This window comes from Poromitra crassiceps, assembly GCF_964638095.1.
Source record: "Poromitra crassiceps genome assembly, chromosome: 15".
Lineage (NCBI taxonomy): Eukaryota > Metazoa > Chordata > Actinopteri > Beryciformes > Melamphaidae > Poromitra > Poromitra crassiceps.
The window spans coordinates 34,288,030-34,303,921 of NC_139634.1; the positions used below are offsets into that span (position 1 = coordinate 34,288,030).

At 44.4% G+C, this 15,892-nt stretch overlaps 1 protein-coding gene across 2 annotated transcripts in view; it reads right to left on the reverse strand.

The window, feature by feature from the left end:
• Window positions 1-15,892, reverse strand: part of fstl5 (follistatin-like 5) — a gene marked incomplete at both ends in the record, with an annotated part of 182,649 nt that overhangs the window by 89,629 nt on the left and 77,128 nt on the right. For both annotated transcript variants that reach the window (XM_083651485.1, XM_083651484.1), the window contains 2 exons: window positions 3,779-3,899; window positions 11,150-11,346. In XM_083651485.1, coding sequence (XP_083507611.1) covers window positions 3,779-3,899; window positions 11,150-11,346 — 318 coding nt within the window. The remainder of the gene's footprint in view (window positions 1-3,778; window positions 3,900-11,149; window positions 11,347-15,892) is intronic.

The window sequence follows — 15,892 nt, forward strand, 5'->3', positions numbered from 1 at the left end:
TAAAAAAACGGAAAACGAGTCGTCATCCATTATCCGCCAGGTCTCTGTATAATGTCTGTGCTAGGGTTCATCTTTGGAGCGGGGTCAATCTGGGCACCCAGAGTCTATCAGGCTGACGACTAACGAGACTCTGGGACAGACAGCAGCTATTTCGGGGGCTTCCGGTATGGGACGGATGTCCATGCCAAGACTTCCGTTTCCCCTGGGATGTTAGAAATATGGACATCTTTGTTGAACATCTACCTGATAGTTAGTTGAGTGTTAACATCGGACTATCCTGAAGCGTTACCTTTCGTTGTAATACTGTACAAATTTACTAAGCCAAACATGCACCTGGTATCATTGATTGATCTCATTTTTATACAGCCATTATACTACAGTATGCTATCGAAATTGGTGTATAATAAACTGTTTCCAGACGATCAGCAGTCAAAACGTGCTCTGTGTAGGTTCACTTGATGTGAACATGTTTTGATGAATCCATGTCTTGCTGTTTAATGGTTTGGATCTTTGACCCCATGCCCACATCATTCGTCAGATGAATAAGGTTCTACTGAACTAATACATTATACTTGTAGCTACAGCACTTTTCTTTGTTTGTTTGTTTCTTTCTTTCTTTCCGCTGTGGGCGGCTGTGGCTCAGCAGGTAGAGTAGGTTGTCCACCAATCAGAAGGTCGGTGGTTTGATCCCCAGCTCCTCCAGTCCGCATGTCGAAGTGTCCTTGGGCAAGGCACTGAACCCCGAATTGCTCCCGATGACTGTGTGAGCACCCTGCGTTGCAGCTTGCCGCCTTCGGTGTGTGAATGGGTGAATGTAGGCACATTGTAAAGCGCTTTGGATGAAAGCACTATATATAAATGCAATCCATTTACCATATAAATGCAGTCCTTCCTTCCTTTATTTGGATCCACATTAGCACCTGCAGAAGCATTGCAGGTCTCAAAGAGTCAAATTCTCAACGCGCTTGATACTCAAAAAAGATGCTTTGACTTGAATTGAAATGCACAATGCATTTGGTAGTCGCAAGGGCCGTGGGGCTGTACATATGTTTGACCCCAACATCAGCTATTTGTTTTGAAGCGTCTCAGTGAGGGCATATCTTTCAAGCACATAAGTAATTGGAAATGTGAAGTAGCTTTAGCAATGAATAAACTGTCAACAAGACTCCAGCAGGGAGCTACACTGGCCTCCAAGTGTGCATGTAAAACAGTCTTATCTGAATTCACCTTTAGGGGGGGGAAAGAGGCAAAAGTATATTTAAGCGCATCAAAATTGTGCACAATATTGTTGAGTCAAGCTGAGTTGTTGACAGAGAGATACATAAACTACTGAAGTAATATCAAACACACATGACTTACAGTACACATTACACATTAGAAATACAGTCAGTGGGGCGTCTGGGTAGTGTAGAGGTCAAAGCATTCGCCTACATTGGACCTACGGGCACAATTGTCAAGGCGGATTAAGGTTATGAGTCCTGCTGCACTAGTGCCTCCTTTGGCCGGTTGGGGCACCTGTTCGGGGGGGGGGGGGGGGGGGAACTGGGGGGAATAGCTTGATCCTCCCACGCTCTACGTCCTGCTGGTGAAACTCTTTGCTGCCAGGTGAAGAAGCGGCTGGCGACTCCACATGTATCGGAGGAAGCACATGCTATATGTCTACAACTCTCCCCAGATCAACAGAGGGGGTGGAGCAACGGCCGGGACAGCAGCGGGTATTGGCCAAGTACAATTTGGGAGAAAATGTGAGGGAAGGGGGGGGGGGACTTGATCAAAAGAAGAAGAAATACAGCCGCTGACTGAATACACCAGCCACAGGAGTGCATCACATTTACTTCACAGTCATTTATTTATTTGGTCGTCTCCCGATTCTTGCTAAAGAATAAAAGTATTCAGAAGTCACACATAAAGTTAAAGGATGCAAAGGGGAAAAGAGAGAGGGAGTGAGCCAGGTTAAAAGAAAGTCTGTCATGGCGGGAGAGATTTATAGTCACATAAAATATCCCATTTCATTGTGAGGAGTTAAGGTTGATGGAGCTGGGAAAAAAAGAGCTGTGAAACGAGGGGGAAGTACAGTAGCTGGAGTTAGTGCAACTCAACTTTTCAGCTCTCCACAGGCCGGCTGTGATTTGCCAGAAGGGGTTTGCTCCCACACATTCACGCCTGATGCGGAGAATAGCAGGACCAGACACTGTGCCATTTGCTCTCGTGACGTTTTCTCTTCCCTCGTCTGCTCATAAAACGCTTTATATACAAAGGGTTGATGAGATGGAGATTGATTATAAATTCTCCCCCATTGCTAGATGTGTCAAGCCAGCCAAATGTCAGAGGAGATTCTGTCAGAGGATATTGAGCTGAGTGAAAATGTCAGACAGGGAGGGATCATGAAAGAGACCAAGCGGAGGAAACAAAAGCAGGAAACTGGCATGCATGTGTTAGCGCAGGGATTATTAAAGTGTGCTCTAGGGCAGTGGTTCTCAACTGCTGGGTCGGGACCCAAAAGTGGGTCGTGGGGCGATTTTGAGTGGGTCCCGGATGTGTGCATGAAAAAAAACACACACAGTGTGTGTGATCTTTACACACAGACAGGAGCAGCTGAGAGAGGTACGCTCTCTCACTCTCTTTCTCTGAGCCACCTGCACTTGAAAATCCTCAAACTAGATGAGACTATAAAGCATGTGTTGTTGTTTGTTTTGGGGGGGGGTGGGGGGTGCATGACCTAAAACGTTTGGGAATCGCTGTGTTAGTGTTACTGAGATAGGGAAGAGCACCTGTCATCATTATGTTGCCAAATGAATTTTGATTTGTTTTGATGCTAAATTGATCTCAGTTTTGCCTCTTGTTCTGGTTCATTTGGCACAGACTCCATAGTGAAACCCTTGTTATCCACGTACCCTCAGTAGACCAGACGTTTCATGACCTATAACACAGTTGGCAACAATCTTGAGTTCTCAATGAATAAACCTTTGGACAGATATCAAAGTCAAATAACACTATGCCAAGTTCACCATCATCACCATCATCGTAGTCTCTCCCCAGACTCACGTTGAATCGCTGCGCTCCGCATACTATATAAATTAGTCTGTGCCACTTTGCAGCCCCCGCTGCAGCTGTTTTGAGGGCGGGTCTAGGGGGGGGGGGGGGGGGGGGGGGTCAAAATTGAATGACTGACAGGTCGTAGCACCAATGAGAGACTGGTTAGTTGTCAAACGTCAACAGAGTCAGGTTGGGTGGCACACCTGATCGCTAAAATCTTTACTGATTGTGCCCCCAGGGTTTCTGGAGAACCAATCACTGGCAAGGATTCCAACATCAGTTTTGTGGTAGAAGTGTCCCAGACCCAGAGAGAGATCTGCAGTATGCAGTAATGTAGCGTCCCAGACCCAGAGAGAGATCTGCAGCATGCAGTAACATAGTGTATGAGCGAGCGTACAGTAAGAACCCTCATGGGTCTGGCGTTGAGACTATGCAGATTGAGAGTTCAGATATTACGATTAAGCAAGTTCCTCTCCAGATTTCAAACTTAATTAGACGTCACTTATTTTCATGGAGCCCATGTTTATGGCAGAGATGGCCTCTATGCTATTATTAAAACATAAGCTGGAGGGAGCGGAACGTGGGCATTTATATATATCTATAGATATATATATATAGATATATATAAACAGTATATATACAGTATATATATATATATATATATATATATATATATATAATGTTGTAATGATGTCTCTCATGACACAAAGCCTTCTGCTTCCGAAACAAACTCAAAACTCACCAAAGGCAGCGTAGAACTCCTCTTTTGTCAGGTGCTCGTCGTCATTGCAATCGCTGTACTTCAGGAGGTCGAACAGGCTGCACTCGGAGGTGTCCTTCGATAGGCCTTCCTGCTTGATAACCTTCAATGTGAGAATGCATACATGGAGATGTTCAGTCATACACTTTTGTAATTACTGCATCATTGTCCTCACTTGGCTCATTTTGTGTCACTGAAGGCTAGCACTGCTAGATGGTGAAGAATGGTACACAGGCCATTTGTGAAGTACCGTATATGTGGAAGCAGCAGGATACAAATTGTTTGTATGTTTGCCATTTATTTTCATCATCCCTGACATGTGTGCTCAAGAACATTTTGTACATGTCTTCAAGCAGGGTAATAATGATAACGATAATAACCTGATTTGTAGCGTGCTTGACAAAGAGCTGTCAAACGAAAGAAGCGAAACAACAAAACTATAATAATGAAGCAAAGACTTGTGCTGCTGACTCCCAGCCATAAATAAGAATCAAATCTAAAATACATTTTGAATAAAATAAAATGCCAATTATTCTTCAAAACTGTATGCCAGTGTTTTCACTTTGAGTGCTGCATGAAAAGAAACATCTCTCTCTCAGTAGAAGGGAGTAACTGCAGAAAGTCTCAGCAGAAGTGATTGAAATAAGCTAATACAAATATCATAATAGCAATCTGTATTTGTCTTTATTTTATATTTTCACACAGTTGGAGTGCTTTACAGTTTATAAAACAATAATACACGACTACTAATAATATGTGTGGTGGCCTGCAAAAACTCTTCACATGGTGAACACTTGTATTTTGAATTGTTTGACATTTCCATAAATTTGAGACTCTCTTTAAATATAACTTTTTGAATGACTGAGATAGCTCTCTCATATCAAGTTATGAATATTTTAATCTGATATGTGTCTAAAAGTAAAATGTGAGGAAAATGGCTAAATCCCACAACATTCTATTTTCTACAGTGGCGTTCCACCAAAACCATAAAAAGAATAAATACTTTCCCATTTGTTTTATGAAAATAACTATTCACCATGATGGAAAGTAACCAAATCACTCAAAATCTCAAAATAAACTGCAAAACTCATGACTCGTGACATGAGAAGGGTTCTCCCAGGCCAGCACACATATTATATTAGGCAAGAAAAGTGGGGAATGATTCAAATCTTTAACATGATTGGGCTGCTGTAAATGTCTTTATGTAATGGCCCTCAAGGATACAGCATTATCCACACAGGATTACATCATGATATTAAAAATTGTATATCGCCCAATCTTAGTATGGTTTAGATCTAAGCTCTAAGTTGAAGGAGACGCAGAAGCAAGTTGGCAAAACCCACACAGTCCTCGCTGCCTTGGTCTCCCTTTATTGTCGCGAGGACTTTGTCACAATAAATGTTGAAAAGGCCACAAACAGTGTGCAGCCTTTATCATCATTGTGCTGAAACATGATGCGTCCTAACACCGTCTGCACCACCGTGGCGGTTAGACATCCATCACACTCGCTCAGCTGTCAGAACGCTGATCACATGGGACAGCTTTCTGCATGGTGTCTCATACCTCGGATCAGTGCGTTTCCTTTCCCCAGAGGACGCATACGCAAACTTTAGGAGTCACCGATAATGGCATATCTTTGGTGTCTATCCGGGAAATATTACAAAACACAAAACGGTGGCTTGTACAATAGAATCACTGTTATCCAATACCTGTGTGTCTTTGGTATCTCCACTTGTTTTATCTTGTCGGCACAAATTAATAGTTGCTCCTCTCTCCTCTTCCAGTGTTTTACAATCCATACAGTAGTATCTGCAGCCGAACTAAAACTAAAGTAAAACTAAACTCAAGAAGTTATCGGGTTGAAAGTCCTTAAATCTCAACTTTGTAGCGTACAGTGAACTCTGAATACTTAATTGACTTTTCCCAGAGGGCAAAATTTATTGAAGCTCAAAAATGTTCTTGCCTTCCTTCCTTGGTTCCTTCTTCTGGCTGGCTGTGATTCATGTAGATGGCCTTTGAGAGATTTATACTCTAAGTGGTCTTTGAATCACAGGCTTTGATGCTTTAACTCTACATGTAATTCTTAAATGTTTCATGACACGGCCTTCGTCGCCGCACGCAAGCTTTCCACCCCTCTGGTTACTTTACATTTCTCGCAGTCACTTTTATGCAGCAGTGAGAGAGTTCGGCTGCGTTAAAAGAGGGCTAACAGGCGGACGCACTCTGAACACTGAGCTAAATGAACTGAGACACATCATTGATGATAATAAAAAAAGAAACAGCTGTAATGCTTGTTTAGAATGCAGCTTCTGCCGGTGTCAGATCAACGCTTCATTGCCTGGTCAATCAGATAAAACATCTATTGGCACGGTGGCTCAGTGGTTAGCACTGTTGCCTCACAGCAAGAAGGTCCCAGGTTCGAACCCCGGTCCGTCCCAGGTCCTTTCTGTGTGGAGTTTGCATGTTCTCCCCATGTTTGTGTGGGTTTTCTCTGGGTGCTCCGCTTTCCTCCCACCATCAAAGACATGTATGTTAAGGTTAATACTCCTGTCAGTGCCCCTGACCAAGGCAATGACAAAGACCTGGAGTTGGTCCCCGGGCGCTGCACTGCGGCTGCCCACTGCTCCTAGTTCTAGGAAGGTTCCTAGTAGAGGATGGGTCAAATGCAGAGGATGAATTTCCCCATGGGGATAAATAAAGGATAACTTAACTTAACCTATTCACAATTAACAGTTACACTATGATTGTCCTACTCTAAAACCACATGCTGTACAAACCAGTGTTGTTAAATAAAATTTAAATACGGCTTCACTCACTTAATGTGTCCTGCTATGGGCCCTGAACTAAGGAGGGAAAAATGTGTAGATTGCCCTTGCAATGCAATCTTAGTGAATCTGGGCCATTATTGCCTCTGGATCTTTATCAACCACAGCTCACATCCTCTAGAGGGAAAGGGAAATTGTATTTTTCTGAGTAATGGATTACTAATAAATTTGACCCATTAATTATATTCTGAAATGTGTAGACAAAACAATTAATACACTTAACATAAAAGAGCCGATCCATAATTACAATCAGGCGGCCCACTGTTGAGACCCTGTCAACCCAGGCTTTGTTTCTCAAAAGATTTATTATATTGATGGAGTTATTTCACTCTGAAATGTATTGTGTGGGCTTTCAATACAAGGACTAGCAGCAGCTCAACAGTAACTGTGTGTGTGTAAATTTGTGATGTTTCCAGTCACTGGAGCAAAACAGACCCGTATTGTGAGTTTAGTTACACTGTAATGGGTTGACCCAAAAACCTTATTTTTACAGCTACAAGTCAACCAAGTCATAAAGCAATCAAGTCAGAGCACTGGGATTCTTTTCTCCATTTCTGAACGATTTCTGCAGACACGGTGTTTGTCTGTCAACAGCAATATGCATGGTTGTTACCTAAGCGCAACTTAACTCATTGAGTGCCAAGGACGGACATGTTCGTCATTTCAAATAGTAACGTAGAGTGCCAAGGACGGACATGTTCGTCAATTGCGTTTTTTGACGGTGGGGCGTCGATCAAAGCCTTCTGCCTCTGATGTACAAATATTATAGCTATTGGATGTGTCTAACCTATTTTACAGAACCCTTAGGTGGCGACAGTGCTCTCCACATAACAGAAAGGCAAGGAAAAAACAAAGAAGAAGTCGTTATGGAAACGGAAATCGCATCGCATCCGTATGCATCGATATGCTGAAGCACGTTACTGCAGCTGTGCCTGCAGCAGCCAATCTGCTCCCACAATTGAGCCGGACAGCACATCCGCACATCCACACCGTGGAGTTGTTATTATTCTCAACTGGAAGCATCGTTGCCGGTGACAAACACACGCGGAACGCTGTAAAAAAGCAGGATGTCGATGTCCCTTCACTGTGCGCACAGCAAACTCAGCAGAGAGCCACCACAGACAGGAGGAGGAGTGTGCAGTTGAGGCGAGGCGGGGCGGGGCGGGGGGGGGGGGGGGGAAGGGGGGCACGCAGAGCAGCGCGCAACACCCAGACAGACCCAGGCAGCAGGACAGGATTGACAAACGCAAGCCAGAATATCCGATGCCCACCAGCAGCAAATCAAGACCAGCAAGAAGCTGCAACCAGCAGCGCACGCAGGGGCCAGCGCTGCTGGTTGTAGCTAAAAAATATTATTCTGCCAAACAGAATTCCCTGGCCTTCACTGTTTTATTGAAGGAAATTATTTTTGAGGTGTGACTACATTAGAAAAGATTAGCTTCAGAGTCAGTGATGTGCTTGAAATGTTTAATTTCACAAAAGGCCAATTATCTCAGCTTCTAGAAAAAAATTGCTGTTTTTGGATGAATCAAGCTATCTTCTCCGGCTCATAACTAAAGAACGGAAAATGGGATCAATAAACTTTTTTTTGCAGATGATAGAATAGAGTCTCATCGTTCTTTGTGCGTGTTCAGTGTTTACATAGTAATATCACACAATATTCTGTGGGCCTCGAGAAATCACTGAAAACGCTCTGAAACTCTGGCACTGGGAGCATCCGTTCTCCAAAAGTGGCTGGCACTCAATGAGTTAAAAGCCATTGGTATTTTATTCCACGAGTTGTAATGCTCTCTCTTTCCTCTGAGATTGCCTTGTGTAGTTGGTGCTGTATGGAACGTGCCAACATCTCCACCACACATATGTGTCAAGGATAAAAAGGGGAAGAGGGCTAACAGCAGCCCTTGAGGAACCCCTGAAAAGTGCTTCTCCATCTAAATGTTAATTATTAGTGGCCAGCTTGTGGCATTCAAACACCTGGGGAGGCCACACTGGCACAGCCCTGGCTTGGAATAGAATAGATGGCTCCGGGCATCACCAAGAGGTCGGGAAATCTGCCTCGAGTAATATTCAATAAGTTTAAATTGAATATTCAAATTCATATTCAGAGCATGATTGACCGCATTATTCGAGCAAACGCAGCACACCATTGGTTTGGTGATTATGCATTTCACTCGCTAAGCATTGATTTCTCCCATGTTGGCACAGGGCGCAGCTCTCCATGTAAAACTATGTAAATAATATGAAAATAATAACAATCGTTTTGAGAGCCATTATTGAGGATGCTTTGAACTACAGATAATCAAAAGAGTGGTCCCTGTTGGGGTAGAGGGTGAACTACAGATAATCAAAAGATTGGTCCCTGTTGGAGGAGAGGGTGCAGTCAAAGCTCAATAGTGTGACTCCTAGATGGATTGGATATTGCACTGGATCTGCATGAAACTGTCCCAAGGACAGCAAACAGCTCTGTGGTTATAACCAACAAGGGCTGCTTACCCTTTCAAATCATTCAAATGCATTCTGTATTAAATCAATCCTCAGGTACTGGGAGACATGTATTTATTATGCACAGAATATCTTCCTTCCACACGGCAGCCAAAGAAAAGCTCTTTTTACGATGGCTCTTGGCAGCCCCGATCCAATCTCCCATGAGCAAAAGACTCCTGCGACCCATATTGCTTTTCAAAAGACTGAACTACGCCACGCGCAGCAGCTACAAGAGGAAAGGCTAAAGAGGAGGAGAAAAGACAAATAGTATGACAGACATCAAAATGTCTAGTTTAAACACCTAAGTACACAGATGGGGGCTCATTTCAAGTCAAATGTTCGGTGGATATTTAAAGGGATAGTTCAAGGGATAGTATTTCCTACTTGAGACTCAGATGAATTCAAGACTTTGTTATGCCTGCATGTAGTTTGAATGAATGGGGACAGTTAGCTTAGCTCAATTGCTGGAAATCAACGGGATCAATTAGCAGCTCGTTAGATGGATGGCATGTATTAAAATACTTTACACTGGGGCACCTGGGTAGTGCAGATCCCCTCCCTACCAACACGAGGGCTGCAGGTTCGTGCCCCGCGTTGCCTCCAGCTTGGTTAGGCGTCCATACAGGCACGATTAGTCGTCTCTGCGGGTGGGAAGCCGGACAAGGGTATGTGTTCTGGTCGCTGCACTAGTGCCTCCTCTGGTCGGTCGGGGCGCCTTTTCGGGGGGAGGGGAACTGGGGTGAATAGCATGATCCTCCCACGTGTTACTATATGTCCTGCCAGTGAAACCCCTCGCTGTCAGGTGAAAAGAAGTGGCTGGCGACTTCACATGTATCGGAGGAAGCATCTGCTAGTCTACAACTCTCCCCAGTACGGGAGAGGGGGTGGAGCAACAATCAGGACGGCTTGGCAAGGGGAATTGGCAAAATACAATACTATATATATATATATATGGGAACTGGGAAACTTTGTACTTCCGATTAGGGACGGATGTTAAAACGCAATTAAACCTCTGTCCCAACTTGCCAGTGCTAGTGGGAAACTGGGACCTCTTCCCCGCGTGGAAGTGGGCAGTCTCTTTGTGACAGAAAATGACCACAGAGTGATCATGTCTGACTTTAAGTAAGACTAGTATAGTTCAGAGCCGTATGTATTTGAGCTGTAATATACTGAGCTGGTCCTTTCCCCTACTTTGGAGCGGAACTGCTATAATCTTGTAGACTTTCCAACAAATGAGCTAAGCTACTGTAACCGTTCCCATTCCTTCAAACGGCACAAAGAGACATCAAAGTGGAAAACACAAGTTCCTCTGACTCATGGATAAGAAGGGAAAATAGCTAACTCCTCTCTCAGAGAATTGAGAGGTGCTGCATGACGTCTTGAAGTAGGGTTTCATTGCATATAACGCTATTTATCCATTGTGGAAAAAAGATTGTTAGCCTACCTGACGATCATTGTTCAATGTTTAAAAAATACAAATACCGTCCTCCAACATCATACTATGTAAGTAACATGCTCTAAAATAGCTCATAAGATCAATGTTACAGTAGATTTGGTCAAGACTGGATTACTGTATTTTTCTTTCATGTCAGCTGATAGAGTAGAGTTTACCTTTTTTTCTTCTTCTGATTTCTCCCCCCATTTTCTCCCCAATTGCACTTGGCCAATTTCCCCCTGCTGCCCCCGTCGCTGCTCCACCCTCTGCCGATCTGGGGAGAGCCGTAGACTAGCACCATACTTCCTCCAACACATGCGCAGATGGCAGCCGCTTCTTTTCACCTGACAGCGGGGAGCTTCACCGGCAGGACGTATAGAGTAGCACGTGGAAAGGTCACGCTATCCCCACCAGATTCCTCGCGCCCCGACCAGGCGCCAGGCAATCGTGCCTGTATGGACGCCTAAGCAAACCGGAGGTAACACGGGGGCGCGAACCTGCGACCCTCGTGTTGCTAGGCAGGGAATCCACTGCTACACTACCCGGACGCCCTCGAGTCTATCTAATTTTCAAACAAAACTCATCTTGTGTTCTGTACAGTATTCTCACCTGTGAAAGCTCGCTGGCGTCCACATGACCGCTGTCATCCACATCAAAGCGCTTGAACATCATGTCGACCAGTTGCTTTCTGGCGGCCATGTTGTCCTTGTGGCTCCCATAGACGTTAGACCCCATGTATCTCTTGTCATGCAGATCCAGAATCTTGGTCTTCAGCTTGCGGTAGTCGCTCAATCTGCAATGATCATCTGGAAAAGAAAGGAGGACAAGAATGGTTACAGGAGGAGGAGGGAGAGAATATTTACCATGAACTGACGGCAGGCACTACAGTGTAAGAGCTGCTGGGAAACTATCAGCATGAGTGCGCTTTGTTTGGATTAGCGAAAATAGCATTTATATGTTAACAAGATGTCTAAAAACAGATACTTCCTAAATACCTACTTCAAACAAATCCCCGGTGCTGAAAACAGCACATGATTAAAAGCGTCGCACTTGTGATTTCCTGTCAGTGGAAATTAAATTGGATAAAATGTTTAAAATCTAGACAATTAGTAGCTGGAAAAAATCTTTTATCCCCGTGAAACGTGCATTATTAAACAATGCGTTTCTGCTTGCATACTGTAGTGTATGGCAAGACCAAAATCTGAGCTTGTCTGTATGACAATAACAACAAATGGTGAGGATTATTTTCGCGAGGGGAGCGAGAACAATGACAACCTCACAGCTTAAAAAAAAAAAAGCTGCGTCCCTGTCAACACAAAGCAAGCGACGAGCACATCCATCACCCCGGTGTCAAGCACCACCCTTGACAGCATCAAAAAACATGATGGTGTTGTATTTACAACCCACCATCAAAGGCTGCAGATCAAAGGAGTCAACTACATGAAAAGGTGCAGCAGAGTAGCATGGAGGCAGGGAGAAAATAATGACTAGGACTAGCGCGTGACACATGTCACATCAACTTGTCATCGTCAGATTTGGAAGTGTTTCTCCCCCTTAATAATAACGGTTATATTAGCTGATGGCAACCCGGGGGCCCCCACGGGGAACAACGTTGTTGTTCTCCGAGATCTGCTCCTCATCCCTGTCACCGTTCTCGGTGTGATCACCTAGGAAAATATGGACAAATAAATGTGGCTCGGAGTCTTTTCCGCGAGAACAAAATGAACTTTGCCGGCGACAATCCGCCGAGAATGAGCTCGTCGATGTAGTGATGAGATCTTGCACGCAGTACAACCTGAGGGCTGATGACTAGTTTAGTTTCAATATATCCAAACTGATGACATCTCATTATTGGGCACGGATCTCATGTGTGTCTCGTCGTTTCTCCCAGCGTTCCTTTAGCGAAACAACTTGAGCAATCAGCGATTATTTAAATGAGATGCTCAGCGAAGACAATTGGGTATGAGAGCCTGAGTCATAAAAAGACGACTTCCACACCCCCCCCCCCCAACACAATTCACAGAGCTTCCAGAGATGCTATAACAAAAAATGTAATTTTCATCTCAATTGTGATGTGACCTTGTAATATCTCAGGGAGCAGACACCTTGTATTGTAAGGAAGGTGTTGTAATATCTCAGGGAGCAGACACCTTGTATTGTAAGGAAGGTGTTGTGACCTACAGTACACAGTTACCGCCCGGTAGTCTTTTTCTAGTTCAACCCTGGTGTACAGCAGGGTGGGAATTTTGTCATTTTAGGGGCAAGGCCATCGCAATTCTTCTTAGGGCACAAGGCCACATGCCAGCGCACAAAGGCCATTGCTCTATTGACATCATGAAGAGTGATTTTTTATGAAATGTGTGTTAAAATGATCCAATGACACATCCTTTGCATAGGGCAGCAGGCTACAATAAACTGAGACCACTGATGCTTTTAAAGCAACTGACAGTAGCAGGCTGCTAGCAGGGCACTGCCAAGGTGGTCTTACAGCTCAACACCACACCATATGCCAAAGCCATGCAGAACTGAAGCTTGAGGCAGGCTCAAGCTGATCTGACGATTAACCGGTCACACCAGGAGCAGTCTCTTTTCCTCAGCGCCCAGCTTGGAGCTGAAACTATCGGAATAGCGTGGCGTCAGCGTGGCGTGGCTTCAGCATGGCGTGGCGAGCGGCTGGTCACTGAAAGGACGCTGAAATGAAACTGCGTGGCTTTGGCGTGGGATTGGCGTGGGATTGGCGTATGGTGTGACCGTGCACTTCTCAGGGCATCACGGCCAGAGGGAGGTGCAACGGCGGCCATGGCCTCCATGTAATTCCCACCCTGGTGTACAGTACTGTAGTTGTGGAGTTTTCTTAGAGCTTTTCATCTTTGTTCACCTTCTCCCTACTGTACAGTAGGTGTAGATACAGAGAATGACTGTAAAATACTATGGAATGCCTGTCTATTAGAGAGCATTTAGAGATGTGTGTTCAACAGCTCTCAGTTGTTTCTGGGATGTAGAAATAGCATCTAACCAGAACATCTCCTCTTGTACTTTGCGTTCTGATAACTAATAACTCCCTGATAATTGCTAGAATAACTAATCCCTTACAGCCAGTCGGAGAGAAGTTTGGAAAGATGTGTGTTTTTGGACAGGTGCTTCAGTCAGCAGCAGCAGACACGCTGAGCTCATGACAGATGTTTGAGCTGTAGGCTCAGTCAGGCTTTGTGAAACCAGTGGGGTGTGATCAACACCAGTGGCTGGTGAGCTTGTCTCCACAGCAATCAGTCGGAGGTATCTGATTCCAAACAGATTTGGCCGTTGTGTGAAAGTGACTCACATTTTTGGCAGAGGTGGGAAGTATCATCAACAACAAAGTAAAATATGTTGTTGCTGTGAATAACATTTTCAAGTATCTGCTACTTTAGTCAAGTGTTTCTTTCACTTTTTTTTACTTTTACTCGCTACATTTAAAAAGAACAACCTATACTTTCTAGTCACTGCATTTTGAAGACTCGATACGCTCGGTAAAACATCAACTAATCTGTTTTCATCAGACAGCTTCCATCCTGGAAGCAGCTGATCGAGCGCCAAATGCGATTGGCTGCAAACCAAAGTGACACCAGCAAAAAATGAGGGAAAGGGACAGCACGAAGACGAGAGGAGCAGCAAAGAGAGGAGATCATTATAACATGAATGTGAATTCAGCTGTGTTTGAATCAGCGTTAGTGATGATTTGAGAGTGCAGACTCTCATTTGGGATTCAGAGGAACGGACAAACTTTAATTAAATTCAAGACCATGTACGTTTATACTTTGACTTGAGTAAATGATTTTGAAAAGATTTGGTACTTCAACTTTCAACAGACTAGAGCATATTTTTAGATGAGTATTTGTACTTTTACTTGAATGAGGAATTTGTGTACTTATAAAGTAACACCTCTGACTTTTGGGGAATGGGACTAAAAAAGTTTCATTCCTACCGCGGACCCTGGGTCACCTATTCCGCGGCGAGCCGTTGGAGGCGCGGACACACACACCCTGTCACACATCATGTGACAGGGTCTGTTTTGACGAGCATCAGTGGCAGAGATGCTGCCTTGGTCACACATGGCAGAATGAATCAAAGATAAATGGCTACTGGAGTGCCATGGGGATATGAAGGTCAGTGTCGTCAAAGGAGCACACACACGAGCACACACACGCACACACACATGCGCACACACGAACGCGGGTGCACGCACACACACACACACACGTACCCAATACAGTACATGTCTGGAGAGTGTCAGCATTAGACAATGGCTTTCCATTACTCTTCTCAAAATAACCCTGCCCATGTGTCTTAGTCAAAAAAGTCCATCCAATCCTGTGTGTGTGTGTGTGTGTGTGTGTGTGAGTGTGAGAGAGAGAGCGAGAGAGAGAGAGAGAGAGAGAGAGGGAGAGAGTGTGAGTGAGTGAGTGAGTGAGTGAGTGAGTGAGTGAGTGAGCAAGCGAGCAGAAATTGTATTCGGCCACAGCTACACGATTTTACAATCTTTCAGGAAGTGTAAAGAGCACCCCTGTGGCTGACCTAACGAAGCCGGACTTCTGAATTAGGTAATTATGGACGACTAAATGAGCAAAAATGGCTAATTAGTGTCCAAAATGAGTGAATACAGGTTCAGCACCATGGAGAGCGAGAGCTCCATTCGTTAGCTACTGATGGAGCTCACCTGAGTGAAGGAGCACAGCTGAGTGGACTATAAAAACCCTCTGGGGAGAGAGAGAGAGGAGAGGCTGCATGCCAACTCTGTGAGCGAGGCCTGATTAAGTCACACAGGGATATTATAGTAGATAATATAGATTTGGAACTCTTCCATAAAGTTGCATCTAGATCCACTGACAGGTTGGATAAGGCAGACAGGGGTCCTGCAGGGTTTGCATACTGCTTCGGAGCGCCGAACATTACTGTGAGCCGGACCCATTGGAAAGCTATGTGCCTGCATGCCCGCTGGATGTGATTGGCAGATAATGACTACACTCCAAAACATCCAGTTATCTCATCATCCATAAACATTTTTTTGACGAACACAGACATTTCACGTTCCCCTGTTTTACTGAGGTAGATTTGCAACTCTCCTCAGGATAATCATCATGTAGAGACATGTACCAGCACTTAATTTCCAGGCGCATCTTCAATCTCTACTGTAGGTGGAGGTAATCACTCCACTCCAAAAACACCTCGTTATCTCATCCATAAACATTTTTGACAAAGGCAGTCCCTCCGCTGTTTTGCATGTTCTATTTTATTTCCCACCGTATGGTGAAAAAGCAGGCAATGTAAAGGGAGCTTTCCATTTCAAGTATGTTTCTATCTCAGAAACAGAAT